At 37.3% G+C, this 24,551-nt stretch overlaps 1 protein-coding gene across 4 annotated transcripts; it reads left to right on the top strand.

Annotated features, from left to right (window-relative positions):
* The first annotated feature begins 157 nt into the window (after positions 1-157).
* On the top strand, positions 158-24,227 carry LOC106715023 (dual specificity protein phosphatase Mpk3). Of its 4 annotated transcripts, none has more exons than XM_045678250.1 (6): positions 158-790; positions 10,414-10,504; positions 20,573-20,759; positions 21,360-21,498; positions 22,420-22,655; positions 23,489-24,227. In XM_045678250.1, exons 1-6 carry the CDS (start codon positions 424-426, stop codon positions 23,660-23,662), a joined length of 1,194 nt encoding a protein of 397 aa, XP_045534206.1. In that variant the 5' UTR covers positions 158-423; the 3' UTR covers positions 23,663-24,227. The 4 variants fall into 4 exon arrangements, with proteins under 4 accessions (XP_045534206.1, XP_014363695.2, XP_014363693.2 ...); XM_014508209.2 differs by having other exon boundaries at positions 22,420-22,650; positions 23,489-23,561; XM_014508207.2 differs by lacking the exon at positions 23,489-24,227 and adding an exon at positions 22,956-23,271 and having other exon boundaries at positions 22,420-22,650.
* The last annotated feature ends 324 nt before the right edge of the window (positions 24,228-24,551 follow it).

Raw genomic sequence — 24,551 nt, 5'->3', positions numbered from 1 at the left:
AAGAACAAAATACGCAATGTATTTCAAACGTAATGTAAAGTACAAACATGAATAAACTGCGAGCCTATACGGGCTTATAGTTAGCGCATTTTTTATCTATGATTCCATTCCAAGTGTCTCGAACAACGTTGAGTAGAATTGAGCAGGAGCAGAATCTTGCTGCTCTGCTACGCCTCGCGACGCCTAGCGCGCTGCGCTCAGCTAACTCATACCGTGTGGACGTGAGAATTGTGAAGTGTTTATATTAAAGGATTTCTTCATTTTGAACACTTTAAAAATTGCTATGTTTTTTAGAATGCAAACAATGTTACAATTTAAGAATATTTTCAGTACTGTGTTTTATAAGCATAAGTAGAGTGCAACAGGCGTTCTAAGGGGACGTAAAGGGTTCGTGTAAACAGTAAAGAACATTGTGATTACAAGATGCCTATGGATTCTGAATGCGAGTGTGACCTGGTGTCAAAAGAATGGCTGTTGGCCAAGCTGCGTTCAGACGAGAGGGACATGATTTTGATCGACTGTCGAGGATCAAATGATTATGCCATGTCTCACATACGATCCGCTGTGAACTTCTCCATCCCAAGTATAATGTTGCGGCGGCTTGCGGCAGGGAAGATAGAGCTCGCGTCGACGGTTCAGTGCAAGGAGTTGAAGGCCAGGATCACGCATTGTTGTTCTCGGGGCACATTCGTCCTATACAGCGATGGAGCGCCCCGAGACCCTGACTCTGTACATGGGATCCTGCTTAGGAGACTAAAACAAGATGGCGTGCAAGTCGTCTGCCTCGAAGGTAATTATTTCAATTAACTAAGAAATACTTATTCATATTTTTAGTTAGGTCCTCCTATCAAACACTAAATTTAACATTTTTACTACATTGGTCATAGTTGGTTATAGCTCAGAGATTTCTACTACTTTATTTTTTTCTGAATAGTCCGGGGAATCTTGTTAGATTACATTTAATTTTTTTTTACATTTTTATACTGTAAGATCAAATTATCAACAAAACAAGTAATATATGAAATTGATTGAATATAAATAGAGGTGAATACATGCTTTTCATTCATAATTGTTAAGTGTGTTGCAAATGCAATGTGAATACAATTAACCTTAATTCCTGGATATGTTTCATATTAAACATACAGTTTGTTACTCAATAATAGAACTAAAACAATTTCAAACAGCGGTATGTTGGTTAGCTCACAATGCTATATTTAATACTTTATTATTTGTTTCTAGACAACTACTATTAAGACATTAATATTGTTATTAGCACAATATAACTTCTTATTCTGTATTCTAAATTAAATGCTAAATGCAAACATAAACAAATTTTGTTTTGGCTTAAAAAAATGTTTCATCATCAGTTTAATATTCCAATGATACTGAAGTTTTTTCAAAAATATACTGCAAATTTTAATTAATAATATAATTTTTTAATAGTATTAGGAATTAGTAATAGTGACATAGAGACTTTATTATTATAATAGTAATGAAAAAATAGTTTAAAATGTAACTTAATGGTCGGAGAGTGAGTTTCCACTGTTGTTATACATGTATGAAAACATTGTCATTTTTATAATACTCATTTGTAAAACAGTAAATTAGAATGAATGGAATGATAAAATATGTTTATACATGTCTTGGAAATGGAAACACCATTAACATGTACCAAACTTTGAACAAAAAGAATGCACATCCCACACTCGTGCAATTCATTCATTCCAGTCAAGTACCGCCGATCGAGGTGAACGTAACAGTTGCTACACGATCTGACGCACCTTTCGTAATCATTCATTGACAAAAAATTCCCGCTCGACATGTAAATCATTCACTTTAAAAACGTTGGCGTGATGGAAGTGATCAGCTATTTATGATACGCAAATTTATGCAAATTACATATCGTATTTGTGCTGAGAACTGGCAATTATGAAGTTTTTCTTTTTAATTTAATTTATAAGTAAATTAATATAAATGTTACGATAGGCCGTTAATTTTATGTATGTTATTAAATTAATTATAAAATAAGTCTTTTCTCACAGAATCTATGTTTATAGATAAATTTTGTCTTGTTTCGAGTATAATATCTTAATGAATTATTATTTTTTACGAAAGTCCTAGTGGAATATCAAGCTTTTGTGCCCCTATGATTTTCTTCTATCTTTCAATCAAACTATGCAAAGTACCTACACATACGACTTGATAAGCAGACAACACTTTCACGCATAAGGTATTTGATTCAGTACGTGGCGACGAACAATAGTTTAAATGTGCAGGGGGCTAAGACCGTTGCCGGAGGTCGCAAGTCGAGGCATCCGCTCCACCAAACGTGGGAGAGGAAGTCGGCTACTTATTGTGCTCTGTAGTGCGAGACGTTTGATTATGATCACTGCGACCAGAACGTTACCTTATACGCATCGTTTTATAGCCTGTTATCGTCTTATGAGAATTCTAAAATCGTCGGGCTTGTATTTCGAGCGTGGTGTTGAATTTTAACCGATCTAATTCGTAGTAACGCAAGTTTATTGCGACAAACCTTGTTTGATTTCAATACGTGCAACGCTTTGTCTGGGGAACTCTGGCGTCTTTTGTAGTAGCACTATTTCAGATTTTCATAGTCAAATTTTTACAATCTTACTTCATACTTACTTGCGATAGTTTAGATGGATGCATATTAGTAAGAAGATATCTCTGCTAGAGCTCAACGGACCTTGTTGAAATTTGACACATATGTAGAACGTAGTCTGGAAGAATACATAGGCTTATTTATTTATTTTGCACAGCTTGCAGATATTTTATAACACTATACACTTCAGTCAGTCTTATTGTTGAATATGCGACGTTTTGGATTTTTTTTTTCCTGCTAGAGTTGATCCTTCATTTTAATAAAGTGAAATTGTTCGATGAAAATGTTTATTAGATATACGATAGACTTGTTATAATTTACTTCTTTACCGAGAACACATCTACTCTAACATTATGATATGGTATTATGTACGTTTTCAACTTTTAGAATATTATAAATCGTAATCATTTTGAAATCATTCTCGCATGACGTTAAATAAGATACAATCTTGAATAATAAAACAGTTTGGCACTTCTCTCAAAGATAAAATTAAATAATTATATTACTAAAAGACTACGTTAAAATTAAAGTTACGTATGTTCAAGCGATATATAAATTATTTCAACAAATACAAAACTTACTAAAGATACTGGTCTGATTATGCCCACCGGTTTAAAATGTTGATTGACATATAATGAGGTATTCTTCTAAGCAGAATATATCACAGGATCACAAATATTCGTTCTTATTAAACTGAAGTTAAACCTGCACTTTTACAGGTAATTACATATAATTAAAACGTCGAATCTCTTGTCTGTGAATTTCTAAGAAAACGGGTCGTGAGTATTTTAATTAAAAATGATGTTGAGTAACGCACGTAACCGACGCCCAAACTTTTTTAAATGTCTTATTTCAAATAAAATACCAACTATAACAATATACATATATCATCGTTGAGGTGTCGGATGTGTGTTATAAAACGTGCGCCAACATCTCTTAATGAAAACGTATGTTGTAAAGAGTGGTAGTGTCTGGGAGCCATTAATCTAACTAATATAACACGCAAGATGAAAGGCTGACCGGAAGCCGCCGCCGGTGCTTCGGTCTTCGGCCGCCGGAAGTAAGCCGCAGTTTTATTAATAAGTTCCTGTTACGTTCACGTCCTGCCAATTTAATTTGGTGTAACTATCAAAACATGTGCGCTCGCCAAGTCTCTCGCCAACTCATAGTACCTACCGGTCCCCTAAGTCCGGTAACTATTTATTAGTATCCGAGAATCGTAATTTTTACTTGCTCGTAAGTCCACGTTAGAGTGTTGCCTCTTCATCAGGGAAATAATAAAAAAAATACGAGGAATCACAGTGTCGATATTTAATCAAAATGAAATGTATAATATGCTACATGTACTGTACTGGATACAATATATAAACCTAAAAAAATTGTTTACCAAAAATTAACATTTTTGCAGCATAGATGTATGAATGGAAATTTTGATGAAGAACAAAAAGAGCTGGTTTAAATCGTAAAACATGTGTTAGTGTACGAAATGCACACAACCGGACACCGCGCAATCTCAGATGTATTAATAACTAGCTGTCGCCCGCGACTCTGTCCGCGCGGAATTAAAAAAAAACTTAATAAGTAACCAATGTGTTCTTCCATACTATGATCTACATCTGTGCAACATTACATAAAGATCCGTTCAGCGGTTCCAGAGATACCTTCAAAGAAACATCCATCCATCCATCCATCTAAACATTCGCATTTATAATATTAGTAAGATGGAGAAGGCAATCGTGTGTCTGGTTTGCATTATAATCTAACGCTTAAATACATTTTGGTAATTGTCAAAAACGTCGATTAGTTTTCATTATCTATTAATCCTAATTCATTATTTTCACGTTTAAAATATTTACCATATGTGTATGTAAATTTATGCACACTTTATTTGTAGGGAATTTTGTCATCACTTTGTTTCAGTAATGAATCATTGTTATCATTGTTTCAGATAATGTAATTGAGTATTAACGTAAAATTGTCCTTGTAGTTATAAATGTAGAGACGTTGAATACTTTATGTACTCTTTTTTATTTATTTTTGTCATTGTTATTGTAACAAGTTCAGTTATTTAAAGGCTATAGTTTTTTTAATCTTTTATTAATTATCACTCTTTTTACCGAAGGCTATCTTTATCTGTCTTCCAATAATTTTTTAATATAGCCTGTGATTTTTATCACTTAATTATGGGCCACAAGACAATGTCATATTTAATAAATGTTCTGTTCCCGAAGCGATATATTTTCGCAATACAAATGAAACAAGATATAAATAATTGAAAAGCTAACTTTGGAAATTGAATAAGTATCAATTACACAACTGCGCATATAATTTCGTTTTTTTTGCGAGTAAAAAAAAAGTAAATTTTCTTAAGCGCTCATTCTCGGTGCCCTAGTCGGGCTGGCAACGTCGCACAATCCTTGCAAATCGTCAATGTAAGCACTACGTTAGTTCTTATTCATCATTGTACCTTCACAACGCAAATGACGTTTTTCATTCAAGGAAAATTTTTAACAAACTTCATTGTTAGTTTTAGCTTTAGCATTCATACATATTTATTTACGATTTTGTCGCGTATCGGATAGTTTAATTAACATTTTATAAAATAAATGTATTTATTATTTATTCAAGCAGATTAATCTTATAAGACAACTATTTTATATGAACTTGTGTAACTTGTATACATATTGCTAGAAGTGTGGATGATAAAGATCTCTCAACTTTAACGCGAGTACTTTCTTGACCTAAATAGACATCTAGAAGCGTGGTCTATAGATATTCTAGATTATCAACAAGTACTATTAGTTCGAAATATACGTCGTACATGTATGTAACTTTATTTTTATTTTACATGTGCTTTGATATTTTGATAGGCATAGAAAGTCTGCTGTAATCTGATGATTTTTTTATCATCATATTAAGGTTTATCACTTGATAAGGTTATTATTTCACGTTACAGAACATTTTGCGCTTAAGTACTCTCAATTTATGTGATAGAGGAAGCAAAATGGCTTTGATAGTTTTTTTTGGTTGATGATTCGAGGACCTCGAGCGCTTCGCTTTAGCTCATTGTGTTATGACTTTATTGTGTATCGTTACGCTACGTTGGACCTAAATGTGCAAAAAAACAAGACAAAAAGGTCGCTTTTTGTTCACATTTTTATATACAATGAAACTATTTACAATTATGCAAATAAACACCTCTAGTGCTGCGTAGGTTCGATGCTGTCGACGCCTATGTGGCTATGATATAGCTATATGATACTGTATATATTATACATTATGTTCTATTTTAAACAGTAGAAAAAAAATACAACTGTTACGTTCGAAAAGGACGCTAATATGTTCTTGATGCTTACTTTAAGTCTCCTACTCCTACTCGATGGCTTTTTTGTTTTAAAAAGTCTTTTTTAACTTTATTAGCACATTATAAAAAACAAGATTTTATGCACAAAAGTGCGAGTTGACACACCAAATGTAACCATGTTTATTTATCCGAGTAATTTACGATGCATGCATTATAAATCAGCCAATCTAACTTTTGTCATATTGGCATTGGGGCATGAGCAAAGTTAGAGTGACAAGTTAATAACGAAATGTAACAATAATAAATGATACAGATAACAATTTTAATATTAAAGAATTATTCGCTGAGAGGATGTTTCTGATGAGATAAAACGTAGAGGGCTGATATTATACGTCATTTGTTACTTATACAATGTAGCCGGTTCAAGTCCGGCTGATTATCATAGAAGCATTGGTACATTGCCAACTAATGATAAACAATGCCAAAGAAAAATCAGTCTTACATACATATTCAGAAGCACAAAAATCTTATGTACACCACAAGAACATTATCCGAACATCGAAGGAAATGGTTAGAGTTAGTCTATTGAGTGAGTATGTAACTTTTATTGATATTAAGAGCAGTTTATGGAAGTAGAGGTCTTGTGAAATGATCGCGACGTCTTAAATAGGGTCTAATGAAGCCTGTTGGTACAATTTGAAGCAATTTGTGAGATGGCGGGCGAGTTATATACCACTGCGTATGGCCCTCGATTGACTCTATGCTCTAAAAGATGGGTCAATTATATCAAGCGCTCGCTCCCTATTTAGACTCGCAATAACGAGACGGAGAATTGGCAGCCGTCATGTCGAAATTGTATATCAACAATTTTTGTAAAAGTGTTATTGTAATAAAATGTTGGAATGCACCGTCGCATTAAATTAAACGTACTGAACCGTTTATTTCGAGTTTGTTTAAGGGTAACGAAAACAAAGTTAAAAAAAAGATTAACTAAGATTTTATGCTAAAAGGAGCTGTAATATAATAATTTTAATTCCGACGATAGGTTTTACACAAACCAATGATAAAGTAATAGATATATTTATTGGTTAAATTTAGTTTCCATGTTAACGAGTAATGAAACAATAACGTTACTGGCGCTCTCTATCAAACACAGCTCACCGCTTCTCCGAACTATATCTAATTGACGTCACGATCTCGTTTCGATCCAGTTCCGAGGAATCGATATTGTGTGAAATTTAGAATCAACAAAAATATTCCTGCGCATGTTAACTATAGGCTATAAAGCTCATTCGAAGAATGAAACAAAGTAATCAAACAAACATGTCTTAACCTATGCTAAACTATATTGAAGTATTATTTGGAGTCTAAGGGTCTTCATTGTTATGACCAACCGCTAGAGCCTCTATGATAAGTCACAACTTTTTTGCGTTATAGAGTTAATCTTTTTAAACCTAAGGCTGACAAACCATATTATGATTTTAAATTTTCAAGAGATTATCACTTTTGTTTTAAAGAGTATTTAACACTGTTTATAAAACATAATAATTGTATTAAGTAAGTTCTGTTTCATTGTAGTTCATGTTCATCTGTTTTCCGATTAGGTACAATCTTCAGATGAGAAAAATATCGCGTAGAAGAAATATGGTTCTTAACCTTTACATGTACCTTTTGTATTTTATATGACCACTGACCAGCATAAGGTCGTTCGTACAAAATCGTGGTTTACAATAGATTTACCACGAGAGAGCGATTCTTACGCATGTGCAACACCTCAGCCTCACTTTCCTCCGACAACAAAACATGCATCGATGAACTACATAGTAATAAAATAAGTTTGTATTATAATCGCAAATATTGAAAGCATCTATTGCGTTTTTGTTCTACGTCATTAGGCTCAGTAATATAGGCAATAAAATCTTGATACTATGTTATTATGTAGAGTAGATATGTATTACAGAATCACTTCCTCTTATAATAATAAGTAATTTACATAAGCCGGTACAATAATGGGCGACGATGTGATATTTATGTATGTATATACATTTAAATGATTATGTAAAAAGCATTTGACATAAATCTGTAGGTGTTAACATAACTAGATGTCTACGTATGTTTTGTAAAGTTGTAAAATTTCTCTGTTGTATCCGAGTTAACGACTGAACAAATTGGTTTCAACAAAAGAAGTAATTTATTTAAAAAGAAATTATTTGATACTTGATATACTTTCATTACTGTACATTTTATTTCAGAAATATAAAAGTATGATTCCATGATACAATAAAATATGGTAATTATAAATAATATAAATTGGGAACATACTATAACAAATAGTCGGCGGGTAGTTAGCGCATGCATTTGGAAAGGCGCAAGGCTGATGGGAAGGACGCGGGAGGGCCAAGGCCTGCGCGGCCCTCACCTGCCGCCCACGCCGCCCCGCACCTCCCCGCCCTTCCCCGACGAGGTCCCCAGCACACATGCCCGTAGCTTGCATGGGCGTAGGCAGCGTGGGCAGAGAATGCTTAAATGAACTCGCTCGGGTGGACAGCTGCGAATTGTCGGCCGGTGTGCTTTATATTTTGTTATTACGTAGGTGGTACTGGTTCCAATACTTACACCGGTTTGGATTTAATTTATTTTGAAATTTTGAGTTGTTACTAGTTATGTTGATACTTATGATTTTCACCCTAATAAATTAACCCATATTGTCTTCATTTGTCGAATTTGCTGGCAATGTTCGTCATTTACTTCTCTACATGTTTAGTTTTTTTAGTTATACAATTTTTTCCGAGTTATTCTTCGATTTAAAAGATGAAAAATTTAAAAAATAGTTAAGTGACTGGAAATTGTTTTAATAGAAATTAAATTATTATCGTTTATGTTTTATATGTTGTTCACATACTATTACATAATATGGATGAAGTAGAATAACAGGCGTGCATCTCCGCAAAGCGCGGCACGCCATCGCCTGTGTGGCATCATCCGGAAATTCAGTTAATAGATCGTTTATGTACGACTGAATACAATTAATTTATAATCGAATTTTAGAAAGCTTTAATTCATTTATTGCAACTTTGAGCCCCATAAATATTAATGTAGGTGTAAAATCGTTCTGATAGTTATCACCGAAGCGATGTAGACACAAGTCGGGATTGTTTAACGATAGCTGTGTGTGGGTGTGAACAGCTAAAGGATTCGATTCACCCTGGTCGGGTGGAATTCATGGAGTCCTTGCGAGCGAGGCCGCGTGGGGTGACAGGCGCGGGCGGGTGGCTACAACGAGTTCATTCAGAGCGGCGGATGAATGGGCCCGAGCGATGAGTCATCGGATCGATACTGCTCCCGCCTGCACCCCGCACTCCGCCGCACGCCCGCGCCCGCCCACGATCGCGGCGCGACTGCGTGCCACCGCGGATCCGTAGAATTCCGCGTCGGCCCAATTTTTTTACGCTAATAAAGGCAAAGCCAGCACACAACGTTCAGACGCAAAGTCGGTCAGCGCCTATAGACAAGTTTATTCAGAATTGTTACGTTAATACTAGATACCTGTGGAAAGTAGAGCACCGTAACATCAATAAGAAATGTTACAAAGTTAATAAACACATACTTATGTTTATTTTTTTTATAAATTACTAGCTTTTGCCTGTAACTCCGTCCGTACGAGCCGTTCTGGAGATACGCATTTCTAATATTAGTAAGATATACATATTAATACATTTCAGCGTCAATATCTTGATACACTGAATAAGGCTTAATTACCTATATTATACTAAGGGGACTCATTTACCACACTTTTAAACATAACTAAGTAAATAACCATTTGGTAGCCATAGCTTGTTATGTACCAAACACTACAAACGGAACCTATAGTCTGTATAGATGTGTATCAGATCACGACATGGAATATAAAGTCGTCCCACACTGAAGGCCCGGTGACGCAACGGACGCATTAGCATCACAATGGCGGACGTATCGACAGTCGGAGGCGGACGGCAGGAAACAGCCGGCCGGCGGACATCATCCTGTCGCCTCTCGCCTGTCGCCTGTCGCTTATTTTACATCTTAGACTAACATTTCATAAAACATGTCAGCTTTCCCGTAATCAGATCCATTTTAATGCACACTTTAAACAAATGTTTCAACTCTATCTGTTTAAATACAGATACCTATCACTTACTATTCGACATATCATGCAACACATCTCTATATCGCCCTGTGGTGGGCTTTTCATAACTAAAAACCATTCAATTACATGTTAAAAAGCGTAATGTTTTCCTAATCATGATAACACAGATAATTTACTCTCCAAGGCATCTATCAAATTTTAAATCAAAAAATAAAGTACGATCTTAAAAGCGAATTGATAACTAATTGAAAGGAATTTAATATAGATAGAGTATTACAAAAGTAAAGTGTTAAATGATAATAACCCGTATTGTTTTTTTATGGATTTGCAGAGTAATTGTGGTTATCTTGTCACCAGGCGAGTTCATGGAGTTCCGGCGAGCGTACCCCGAGTGGTGCAGCGAGGCGGGTGCCCAGCACGTGCCCCACCTGCCTCTCATGGGCCTCAGGTATGTAAATATAGATATAAAGCTAATCCGTGGTCCGAAAGTGATGAAATCAAAACTAACTTGTAGGTCGCGAATTTTAAGTTTAAAATAAGTAATGTAGATAGTTGCTAACTTAAAAGCTAAAATTATAATAATTAATTCATTAATAATTAAAATCATGTAATGTCTACCGTTGCCACTCAGTATATAAATCAGAAATTAAATACATTTTATAGTAATGTTTATTAACCGGAAGATGTTATGCTGCATCAGATCTCAAAGGAAACTATCTGTACGAGGCCACAACCGCAGCGGTTGAGGAATTTGAATGAATCATTTTTAAATAATTCCTAACGTAACGCTGACTCATAACTTATACATCAGGAACGTGAAATGGAATTCTACACTCGACGAAACAAAACTAACACTATATCAATTAATATGAGGATGGAAAAGCACGCGTGGGAATCCGATTTCATCGTGAGAGTTTACATGTACCGGGGGAAAAAGTCGACTGCTGTGTTCCGGTGCACGACCCGCGGCTTTCTCGCTACCTACGTCGTCTTGCTTAGCCTGATAAAGTTACTTTGATACCTCTATACTACATATTGCTATAATAAATTGTAATTTATTAATAGTCCGTATAAGGTCCATCAGCTTTTAATTGGACGAAAAGCTCTAGTTTGCTAAATGTTTTGAAGACTTATTGGGTGTAATTTAAGAATGAAGGTTATTTGCGAAATTGTTTACTCGTTGACATCGAAGGAATATTACAGCATAGACTCTTTTAAGCGAAATGTTACTGAAATTACATTGTAATGAAGTACCCACACATATCTTATAAGGACCTATTTACGGAATTCAATACATTTTTAATTTAAACAGAAGTGGAGAATAGCGTGGGTTGTCAGTACGCACTTCATTATGATCTCAAATTGAACTTTGCTCAACGTGGGTGCATGTAAATAAGCGAGGCGAAGCGAAGTTCATATTATGATTCTCTGTAACTCGTGAGTTTATGTTGTGTAGGTACGAGTACGAGTATTACTCATGAGGAATATTATAGAGTATTGTTCCGCTGCGTTTAGCACTGAACAAATGAACGCCACCGTTGCCGTAACTAATTGACACTAGAACATGCAAATTGCCACTCGTCGATACACCTAAATAGTAAGTCAATGTCAGTAAGGATTCATTCACGAGAATGGAAACAACCTTGAGTTCACATTCATTACAATTCTGCATTAAGTAGTCACAAAATAAATTTATTTGAATTTACTGTGACGGTGAAATGAATTATCCAATAGATTCCGATTCAAGATTTTTAGTTATTTTACTCGTTATTTTTTTTTTATATTAGGCTCTTACATGTTTTTGGGATCTTTCTTATTTTTGTTTTTATCTTACGTGCTAATTGCATTAAAACGAATTTATAAATTAAAAAGATGTCTAAATAACTGAAAATTCTGAATTTGACTTATTTGACTTTGGCCGTTGTATCATCGTAGTGAATGGCATTTCGTGCAGCCATCCATCATTACTTTTCTGTCTCGCGGACCATAAAAACGTCGACGGATTTTGACGCATTGCAGTGAGCATTAAAAGGAGTTCGGTTAATAAACTCATTCATCATTTTGTCGTACCGAGCCCAGCGCGTTTGCAGCGGGTTTCATTGAGCCGCTGTTGAAGCGTTGCGTTAGAGAACGGCTGCAGCGCATTTAATGGCGGCAGCCCCATTCATCCAACGAAACGAACGCAACTATTACGTTACGCTGTGCGCTGTATTCAACATACATTCTATAATTATATGACTGTATCGTTCAACATTTCGATTGTTGAGTTGCCTGTTCGATTTTAGTCAATGAAATGACGTCATTCGATAGCATTTGATTTCTATTCAGTTCTATCTTTTTCAAGATTCACCGTTTCCCCGTGACTTCCGGCCGCCTACGGGTGTGCCGTTCCCTTTCACATTATCGCTTCCTCACTATAAATAGCTGTTGTGTCGAGTATACGATGTAGCGTCGCCCACGCAGGGCTGCGGGCGGAGGGCGGCCGGGGTGTAGGGCGCGGGGCCGGGACCATCGGCGCTCGGTTCCTGTGCTCTCCTATGTTATCGTTACATCATTTAGATATTCTATTTCTATTACGTAGAAATCACGATCTATATTTAGTTTTTGTAAAAGGCACCTTATTTCTTATTATCTACTTTCCTTCCTACGTTTTTATTAAAATGCAAGCAGTTTACAAAAAAATGTCTGAACTTACAAATGTAAATTTAAAAAGTTTAGGTAAGAGCGATGTCATGTTTGCATGTTAGTTAGAGGTTAAATGTATTTGGTGGTGAGTTTAATTTTTAATTACAAGCACGCTATGCCCCGGAGACGCGGAGGTATTTGGCGGGGGACCCGGTTAACATTCCGCCTTTTACCTAATGGACGAGCTCGTTATTAGAGCATTGGGAACACCCTCCCTTTATTTAACTTGTCAACTTTTATGAAAATGTTTTACATTCGCTGACGTGTGGATGTTTTAATCCAAGAGACCTATATCTTTAATGTAATCTTCAGAATACACAACTATAACGCATTAATCGTAAATTCAAAATAGGCATAGAATAATAAATAATTACATATTGTAGTAAGAACCCTGAATACACTGAACGCTCAAGTCTATTTTATTTTATAACATAGGTATGTTACATATTAGATCCTTGTATTAAACTTATGATCCAATTTTAAACACTAAATAAGTATGCTGTACTATTTCTTATAACAGTTATCGATACAGTTTTAAGTAAGAGTTGATCGATAATGTCACCTTAGTTCAAGAGCACGGCCTCTGACGTCAGAGTGCGTCAAGGTCCCAATATCGGGTGTAGGAATCTACCGATGCCGTCCATATTATTTACACTCGAAAACTTTGATCGTGCATACGTCATTTTATACTGAGCGACATTGTACAACGTGGGCGTTAAGGCCTCCCACACACGGTGATGAACTATTTCTCAATATGATGATTTCATGGAAAAGTTTTGGTAAAATAAGCTTAAATAATAATTTTGATAATTACAATTATTTTTTACCAAAATCCAGATGAAATATATACGCAATTCCCAAAATAGTTCGATTCCCAAAATAGATGGATCTACGACCCTTTGTCTTGAAACTTATTTGTAAGTTTAATAACGTTTTAAATAAATGCCGATCATACGCAATTATTTATTTTGTAATTAATTTAATAAATTACGTAAATGGTTCTATTTATAATGTTGATTCGCCTGTCGCAGGAAAAAGTCCATTTAAATTATTCCCATATGTTTTATTATACCTAATAAGGTTGTAGATTCAACACTACAAAATTACATAGCCTTCAATGTTTGTAGATACCCTTATGAGATTTATAGTTGGTGAATGAGCAAGCGACGTCAGGTACCGTCTTGGTCTGACGTCAAGTCGGGGCCGCCGGGTCGTGACTCCCGTGACAATCACCACGGCGCCTAGGAGGCTGCCACTCTTGACTTACGCTTGTAACACGTACACATCGATTATTTCACAATTGATTTGCTTCGCCTTACGAAACAATTTAACTTAGTTAATGCGGATACATACGTAGTATTATTAATGACGACAAAGAGTAATATTATGAATAATCTATCACAAATAGGACGGACAAAAGGTCTTATAAGATTTAGTTTAAAAATATGACAAGTGTTGTTGAAAGTATGGCACCGGTTTGTTATGAAAATGATGCGGTGTTTTGTCTATTATCCAAGGATAGTGAATGTGATCTTTATGTATTTATTTTCTTTTAGAAGAGTCATAGACTACTTTAATCTCGATTCTCATGGTTTATATGTACATTATATCTATAGCCGATCATTTATAGCTGTCAGATTTTACAAAAGCTGTTATAAATAACACGTACATTTTTCAAATAATGCATCTTTGAATTAATGGCCAAAGTATCTTATAACTATTTTCTTAGCTTTCGTAACAATAGATTCATACAACCAGCCTATTAAACTAAGTTGAAGTAGAAGCAAGTAGAAAAATGTTGATGTTAGTTAATGTTATAAAATTTATGGAAATAATAAAGGATTCTTGTAAGAGCCGCATATCTAGTACAGAGGTAAAACACTCAACGAGCAATGAGCAAGTCGTGATATCCAAAGAACGTTCTTGTACAAGTTAATGCGTAACAAGTGGGCCCACCCGATACGTTATTGCCGCTCCATTGCCCCGCGAAAGGAACGGGGCTATTTCTGCCTGCCAATGCGGATGTACTTCTACCTGCTGCTTTGGTGGATTAAAAACGCTTGAATGACTCAGAGAGTCTGCTTTATATCTATATCGTTGATACGTCTAATTTTATTTATATTATATCATAGGACCTTAGCATCCTGCCGCGAACTGGAACCGACGTCAACTCAATTTTCATATGAACCTGAAATCGATTTGGTTTTTTCCAGGGAACTATTTAGGAGTTAGGTTTAAACCACGATATCAAATCATCAATTTTTTTCATCCTTTTCATATCTTTTGCGCAAAAGTAGTTTAATTATTGTGAACGTCTGGTTAAGATTTGGCAATCGTATGTAGGTAAGGTATAATAGTTTATGTGTGCAGCGCTCTGGAGTCAGCTATTGTATATTACGGACTCGTTCGATGCAGTATTTTATCTTATTGTAAAGTCATAGTTTGTGATAATCACGCGTTTGCCGAGCTGATCCTTGTTGCGGGTTATCTGCCGCTACGTCACGCGGTGTGACGTCAAAGCACCGCCGACGATCGCGTGAGTTCATTCACGAATATATCCGAGCACGGCCATGGGCGAACACCGCACGCAACGTCTTTATCCATACCCCGCAGGGTTGCCCCTGCTGTTGGTGAATGAATCACTAATTTGTTAACGAATAAGCATCATTTAATGCGTATGACCTAGCCCTAAATATAAACAGCTTAATTCGTGTTTATCGAACTTTACGTCTTCTAACAAAGTTATCGGAAGCTTATAAAGGTCGCAATCGTTACATGATCATGAGAGAATGGTAATAATATTTTTATAGGAATAAGAATAACTAAAAAATTACCTGTAGAGGTTATTGGAAAACAACATCTATAGTATTTATTATTCAATAAACAGTTTGTTTTACTATGCAAAAGTATTTACTTATTAAAAATTATTTGAAAAATACTGAACGACAAAAAAGACCGATGGTACAACCCTAACTGGGTATCATCATCAATGAAGTCGTCTCACCCGGAATAATGCTGATTCAAAACACGATTCACGTTCAAATTTAAAATCGAGCAACGATTCCAAAAATATTGTGAAAAGCTTTACGCGATGTGCAAAGTTAGTGTCGGCTGTCATCGTGGCTATTATTGCGAGATTGGTCATGACGCTCCACGATGTATTTCAGTTTGATTATGAGCAATAGCGAGTATGAGTAATTACTATCTAGCCTTCAATTACAAGTCTGGCTGTTTGGAATTGGACATTGAGATTAAGGACGTACATTAGTTGATTACTTGGTCGTTAAACAGCATGCTGGAGTCCTCGCATACGGCCTAATAACTAATGAATGAACGTTCGTGAATAGGAAATTTGTCTCACCTCGCATGCGGGCGCTGACGACTTGTTTGACGAATTGTTCACGCAAATTGTAATTCAATACTGAAAAAAAAAAACATCTTGAAGTACTTATTTCTCTGTATTAGTTCTCTGAATTAGTATAATATGTATTAAAATAATTATACCTATTAACTTGTTTAAAGAGAATAATAGAGATAGAGAGGCAGAAAAGTAGAGAGGATGCTGTAAATATAAAATGTACGTTTAAAGTGTCTTAATAAAATAACAACATTATGTATTTTATTACATTAACAAATAACTGATCCCGTTTATGTAAATACTTGTTATAATCATATTAATAAAAAAAAAAACAAGAAAGCCGTCGCATCAGCCGAGTAATTGCAAGATCGTCATATAAAGTTGGAAAAGTCTAACCAAAGCGCACTTTTAACAAATTTATAGCACAACGAATAAACGAGCAAAGACTCGCCTATGTTATCTAGTATTTTAACTGTAATTGTAAATCTATAAACTGAATATGTTAAATATGTCATTGTAAATTCTTCTTCATAACTATATACGGGCTGTAAATCCAATTGAATGTTTCATAGTCCGTGCATTTAAAGAGTGTGCGGGCATCTACAGAAATAGAGCGGTTTTCATAAACAAACGGTCGTCGGCGTCGGCCTGCCCGCCTGCCGGGCTGTTTAACCTCGACACATTTGCTAAACAACCCGACGCTTCCTACGGACCACTAATACCTTATTCAGCTCAATGACCGCCCCCTATTGTCCATATACCGCTTCAAATGACTTAGGTATATTCAGTATTTTACACAGAACAAAATCTTTACAACTGACAAGATTAATCTAAATTTAAAAGCTAACTCAACTTGTTCGTCAACAATAATATTGTCGCAATTAGATATGTTATGTACTAGATTTTGTCCGCGACTACCTTCGCGCGGAATTATAAAAAAACTTTATAAGTTGCCTAAGTGTTCTTCCAAATTATGTTCTACATCTGTGTCAAATTACATCAAGATCCGTTCAGACGTTCCGGAGATACCTTCAAACAAACATCCATCCATCCATCCATCTAAACATTCGCATTTATAATATTAGTAAAATGTACTTTTGTAATAAATTCAACTGCTTAACATGTTGTCAAAGAGTATGACTACTGTCGGCCATTTACTAGTGGCATAACGCCTCAGTCCTGACAGGATAGGAGCTAGTCGTGTCGGCCGTTAAAAAAGCGTCCCTAGCGGGCGGTCATTGGCAGCGTCGGCGGCGCAGCGGGTCGGGCCGCATTCCTGTGCGAGGGACCACCGCTCGCCCACACTCACGTATCCACATTACCCGGCCGACTTGGAACATGCCTCCTCTTCATACTACTATAAACGAGCGACGTGCATCCCTAATCGGTCGGTTACGAAGGCAGCGGCCGCGCAGTACAGTATAGGAATCGTTCATTAATAACGCGGGCGGCGCGGCTTCCGGCGGCCGCCAATCAAATACAAATTGGATTCGCACGAAGTCAACGCCGCAACGTTACACAATGCAAACGCGCACACGTAAATTGTGCGCACGCGCAAACTTACGACTTCAATTTAGTGAGCTTTCTTGATCTTATCAAACACCTGATAAACAAAACAATTGACTACGTAACGCCTCTTAACTCTTAGAAGAAGAAAATTATTAAATAAGGATGTTATTTGCGATAGCTCATGTTTCAACTTGAGTTGAAGGTGATACTTACAAGTAGTTGATTTATTATCTGTTGTTTCAACAACCGGGAAATCATCTAACGTGGGAACTTGCTGGTAGCTTGATGTACTTTCTGTGTTATGAGAATTAATAACAAACGTTTACATAATACACCTGCAAGTAGCCCCTGTACGCGACTATCTGCGATAAGGAAACATAGTTTCGAAACACTATGACTATCTGCGATAAGGAAACATAGTTTCGAAACACTATTATGCCTGTATAGGGGGCGCCACTTAATTATAAGTTGAGTTCCCTATCAATTCATCATGTACACTGAATATATTTATCGCCCCACCAGAGAGCGCTTTTTACAGTCAATACCAATGACAAGCTAATCGTCTATAATAGTAGGTATAAACTGTATTTCTACCATATTTCTTTTGATATTCATTAAGCTATCATGTACAATATTTTTGACAACGAAATTTTCTTTGTTGAAGCTTTCACGAATTGCTAAAACGTATCTAGTGCGTGTAATTTGATCAATGTCGTAATAGGTATTTAATTTCATGTAATAAATACAAGTAGAGCCGCATGATTTCTGAGAATGTAGCCAACTGCGAATGTACTGTGGTGTCATGTTGCTGAGATTAACGATTCCATGTACACTGTTTAAAAAATACAGACGCATTGAGAACCTCTTCTTTTTTGAAGTCGAGATTAATCAGTCTCCTTTAGAAATACGTTTATATGTATGTATATCGTATGTATATCTAACCACTCTATGAAATTGGTTTACTATCAGGTATTTTGATAAGTTTTTTCAAACTTAGACATGTAATTTACAAATTAGATGTTGAACTTGAAGAACGGTCGACAACGTGGGTGACGGCTCTGGAACTTCACCCACGCCCTCTAAGCGTGCTTCGGTCGCGATAATCAGATCGGTGCGTGGGCAACTCCCCTGAATGGCCACCGCCAGCCAGCCGCGCCCAGCGCCCACGCCAGCGCCTACCACACTAACTTCACTTTATTAATGATTGCCGCCATACCCAGAAAGGCCATTCGACTCGATGGAATTCTCCGAACCACTCGACGCGCGAGACACCGGAAGTCTACATCTACCTATTCTTTATTTAACGATATTAGGTAATACTTTATTTGGTTGTTGAAAAAAGTTGATAAATAATGTTTTAAGGGTCATCATCAAATTTTTAACTCACAAAATAAGATGGACACGACAAATGCTTTAACGTGGTGGTCCATAAAAGCAGGATCTAGCGTTTCCACGAAAAATACCATGCAAATTAACGGTGTTAGTCTCTTACTAATTATTCGTTAAACTTGAATTACATACTACATATATAACCGCAATTTAGTACCACCACTTCGTAATATCATGTCAACTGCTGGCAGGGAAATTTCGCTACCTGGGTGGGCGATAGCAATCAGCGTTCTCCTTCGCCCCACAATAATTAGATTGTTTTCAAAACAAGCTGAATGACGGCGAGACGATTGAGAGAGTGACTTTTGGTAAGTACGGCGTGGGAGGAGACGCGTCGGCGTCGCGGCGGGCGGGGGCGCGGGGAGCTCTAGTAAGGCCGCCGTGTGGGCGGCCATTGATCCACGGGGGCAGGTGAATGGTGCCCGGGGCCTCCTCCCCCATTGAGCTGCGCGATCGATCGCCACCCTCCCGAGTGCCGCTCGCGACCTCCCGCACCCTGCCCGCACCCTCGCTCCGACTTTACTGCATACGAACAAGCCTACGCATTCGGCCGCCCACGCCGACCTCACCGCTTGCGGGAAAACGGATTAAATGAGGTTCTCTGCAAAAAAAAAGTCTCTCGCTCCGTAAATGTTGCGAGCCCTTCGTTTTGAAAGTCGCGTGGGCGGCCATATTGCTATAAACGGCGAGGAGGTGGGCGATTGCCGAAATGAAGGCGAATTGGCAATGCTTTCATAATAGATAATGTAGGTGTTCTATTTTTATCTGTACCTCTGTAGTATTGGAGAGGCGAGCGGGGGTAATAGGAACATTTCTTTGAGTCACTTATTTATATTTTCGTGATTTAGTTTACCAAAAATTGTTACAGACTAAATTAATTTACGTTTATCCTGCTATTTCTAAAAGGGTTGACAACTTTAGGTACTTGGAACCTACGGACTGTCCGTGAATTTCTGAGACAAAAACCTCAGTTTTTTTTAAACACAATGACAGGGATGACGGTATGTTTTATATAGAGATTTTGGTCTCAGAAACCCACGGTGAGAAGACAATATCGTCTTCATAGGTATATGAAACAAAACACTATTACGTTCTTATTTAAATTATAAAGTTAAAAACACTATGCTGTTGTTGAATTAAAGCATCTTCCAATCCTCTGTGAACAACTTTGGTGAATAGAAACCGCATTTCTTTACGAAGTCTTCCGTTTCATGTTCAAACAAAACTTTTGTGCGAACAGAAAATTCATTTGCCCGCGGAACTGAACAATACACAAACTTCCTTCGAATCAATCATAGTAATTAATATTAATATGGACATAATGAATGTAGGTTTGTTTGTATTCTGTTATTGTGAGTACCATGCATTATACTGTGGATTCTGTTTCCACTTATAAGTATACTGATACTTTGGATCAACTGATTTCGCTGATATTTGGCATATTTACGTTTTTTTTAATTCCCTGCGGAGGGAATCGCGGGCAAAAACTAGTCTTTGATAAAACAGAAACAACAATTTTTTCCATACAAGTTTCAACATTTATCATTTATAAACTTTCATTGCATTCGCTTTCAGATCTCTACGTATATCGGGGTCCGGTTGTGAGGAGGCGCTGTCGTCAGGATCGTCGTCGGAGTGCGAGGACGCGCACACGCACGCGCACGTTCAGCAAGAGTTCCCCATTGAGATCCTGCCCAACCTCTACCTCGGCAACTCAACCAACAGCGAGGATTGCGACGCACTCGCCAGGCACAATATTAAAGTACGTGATTTTTAATAGTAAAATTCGACAAACTTGATAAAAATAATGATAAAAAAAAAGAAGGATTGTTATAAAATAACGGGAATTTTTTTAATAATTCTTTGTTTAATAAGTCAAAATAAGTCTATTTTGATATAAGGTTTTATTGAAAAGTAAGCAAATCAAGCAAGCAGGTCGGAACTAACTAGTTTATGAAATAAGTATGCATAGCAGAAAGCCTAAGCATACATTGCATGCTGTTCAACTATCCATCGTATCGTCCACTCGAGCCCATTCGGCTTCATTGGAGGGCCTCTTCAATCCACTCAATAGCTTTTACGTGACACGAATGCAAGCTACAGCTCGAGAAAAAAAACTAATAACGGTTCTCCCTCATCCAGTAGATTGTATGTCAAGAAACCACTCGGAAAAATGCTCTATTTGTCATGAAGTACTTTTTTATTTTGAAACCTTGACTAAGTACAAAACAAAATCAAATTCGATTTTACCACTTAAGGATTAGAGTAAGAGTGTTTTAATGCCGATTCAGTCAGAGAAATTGTCAGTGTCCGAATTATTGTCACTACAAGATCTGTTAAAGTAAGTTTCTGTCTTGTGCAGTACGTGCTGAACGTGACTCCGGACTTGCCCAACACATTCGAGGCGGAGGGCTGCGGCATCAATTACCTCAAGATCCCCATCGCCGACCACTGGAGCCAGAACCTCGCCGTGCACTTCCCACAGGCCATACGATTCATAGGTAAATAAATATTCGAATGTAACACTCACGGCTAAACGGATCTCGCGAAAACTTGGCACAGATGTAGAACATACTCTGGAAGAACACATAGGCTACTATTTAAGTTTTTTTTTAACTTCGCGCGGACGGAGTCGTGGGATACAGCTTATTATGAAATTAATTACATAGTATGTTGTAGTAAGACAATTCCATGAACGTAAGGCATGATGTAACTGTCACGTAATAACACGGACCCTAACGAACACGTGAGCCCTGTCACGATGCTCATTGCTCATAAGTAAATATTCCATTATTCATCTGAGAGGTGAGCGCGTCCTAAAGTCGCCGCTGCTTTGATAAAGTTTACAACGTCCCACAAGGTCGCGGCTGAGATAAACTGCATCTTTTTAGCACGTATAACTATCTATATTATGGTCCATAATATAGATAGTTATATTGCAAGTTAATATATAAATTGGGATCAAAATAATTATATTACTTTTCTAATAGACAAAAGGCCAAAATCAAAACACTATCTCGAACTAATTTTGTCTATCCACGATATTTTTAATAAACATTTTAATAGAAAAAACACAGAGGACCGTGAAGATACACCGCGCCTAGCGTTGTCAGGCGTCCGGATAAAACCGGAAATAGATAGATTTTTTTATTGCGTGTCCGGCCAAAATAGTGTTCGGCTTGTCCGGTTTTTGTTAGGCTTTTTACATTTTGCAAACGAGAGTGGACTGACGATCGTGTTCGGCCTTTCTACCCAAATGTCCGGCCAAACTGGCTGGTCTGTCCGCTAACTAGTCGCGCCTAATTTGGCATGCAGTGATAGAAGAGTACGCGTCTGGACGCGCTAAATCGCATGTTGCGTTATTTGATATGTAAGGAATTATCGATATGGTTAGTGATTGGTTCTTGTATGTGTTGGTACAGAGGAGGCGATGTCGGCGCGGTGCGGAGTACTGGTGCACTGCGTGGCGGGCGTGTCGCGCTCCGTGACGGTGACGCTGGCCTACCTGATGCAGCGACACCGGCTCTGTCTCCGCGACGCCTTCGAGCTGGTGCGCAGCCGCAAGACTGACATCGCGCCCAACTTCCACTTCATGCGCCAGTTGCACTGCTTCGAGCGCGACCTCGGCCTGCACGAGCACAGCGCCAGCCTGAGTAAGGTCTGTTTGTGTACTACCCCACGCCCGGTACTCGCCGCCCCCAACACAACACAGACTACCCCTGCCCTGATACATTCGACATTACGAAGTATAATGCACATTTCGATTTTTTTTTATTGCAGAAATTATTTTTAATATCCTGAAAAATCCTTAATTTCTGTTTCTTAATAATTAATAACTTAAGAATATTTTTATTAGGACATATCGTCGTTCTGATGTAGGTTTCGCACAATAGATGTAGTAGTTTCATCCGAGGCATTTAACGAATGCGTGTTTAGATGTGATTTTTATTTGTAACAGAGTCAAAGTGTCGGTGGCAGAGATTCAGTCGAGGAGGCGTCTTAGTTTAGGAGTCGGACGCTATTGTAGAGATAATGCTGCAGATGAAGGTTGTCTGTCTTTCCCTTTGTTAGCACTGTACTGACCATAGACATCTTAGCACCTGACAAAAACCTAGACTAGATCTAAGACAATTAGACGAATATTTACGCTTCACAACACCCTTAGATTAGGTCCCAGGTTGTACCTTAGCCCTGTGCTTGATTTTTATAAAATAAATAGCAATCAAAGTAACCTTTAGTAATGTAAATAACATTGTATTTTAGCAAACATTGAATTACGGCTTAGCATTGAGTATTATCTAAGAATTAGATATAAGAATTTTAAAAACTATAAAGGATTTATTTATTAGGAGGTTTAAGTTAATATTTAATATAAAAGTTAAAATATAAAAATATAGATTAAACTGAAGATTTCTTTTGTTAAAGAGGTATTATTAAGTTTGTCTTGAAGATGTGTAATAGTACAACGTATGCATATTGTTTGTGTTGCAGGTGCTGCAGGAGCTGGGCGTGCGTGAGGCGGGGGCGGGGGCGGGGGCCGTGTCCGGGGGCGGGGCCGTAGGGGCGGGGGCGGGGGCGTGCGGCTGCGCCCCTCCCGCCGGCATCTCCCCGGACTCCGGCATCGAGTTCGACCGCTGGAGCGCCGCACGAGACACGCCGCAATGACAGTTCTTCACGCCGCCGCAACAACAGCCGCCGATGTGAACGCGCCACGCACCCGCCACAGTGTTGCGCAGTGACTGACAATGTGTGCAGTGTGACACTGTGCTCGCCACTCAAAGTAGCACTAGTAGTAAGTGACCTGACACTGTGCTCGCTCTGTGTCACACAAATGTTCAAGTGTCGCGCGCTATTGTGTCGTCCATTCTTCATAACTATGAATATGTGTAATTGGTATGAGTTAAAGCAAACTGTGTGAAATACTTACATTTACAAAACTTCATAGTTTTTTTTTTCTTATATGGTTCAAGTACAAAAAATATAATTTGTAGCAATTCACATATTCATAATTGTGAAGGAATTTAGAAGTTGCACCGAAATGTTAGTTTAGTTGTTGTAACTGCAGGACATTATATTGTAAGTTTGTTGGAATTTTTAAAAATAACGGTCACGAGTGAGAAGTTTTGATATCCACTGTGATGTCCGGTCTGCATACATCACAATTGTATACTGAATTACCAAAGGTCCTTAGTTACAAACCACTGTAATGCAAAAAAAAAACGTGGAAAAATAAATGGTTTCATATATTAATTTATGAAAAAATCGTTCCTTCAGAATATAGCGAAAAATTCAGAAACAAACTAGATTTGACATCAATTTTTACAAATTCTTAGTACATGATTTAAGTACACATTTTATAATCATCATATGTATACGTTATGTACAGACTCGTATGTTTAATATTTTTACAAATACTTTGTACAAAGTTTCGTGCGAAATGAAAGCACAATAGTACAAAATGTGGTGTGATGACGTCACAGCTGTCCAGTGCTCGTATTGATGTTTAATTTGCACGTCACAGTACTTGTTGAGAGACGCGGCGACAACGCGACAA

Source organism: Papilio machaon, chromosome 6, assembly GCF_912999745.1.
Source record: "Papilio machaon chromosome 6, ilPapMach1.1, whole genome shotgun sequence".
In the NCBI taxonomy this organism is placed as follows: Eukaryota; Metazoa; Arthropoda; class Insecta; order Lepidoptera; family Papilionidae; genus Papilio; species Papilio machaon.
Note: the sequence above shows the minus strand (reverse complement) of the source record. Positions and strands in the feature narration are given on the sequence as shown.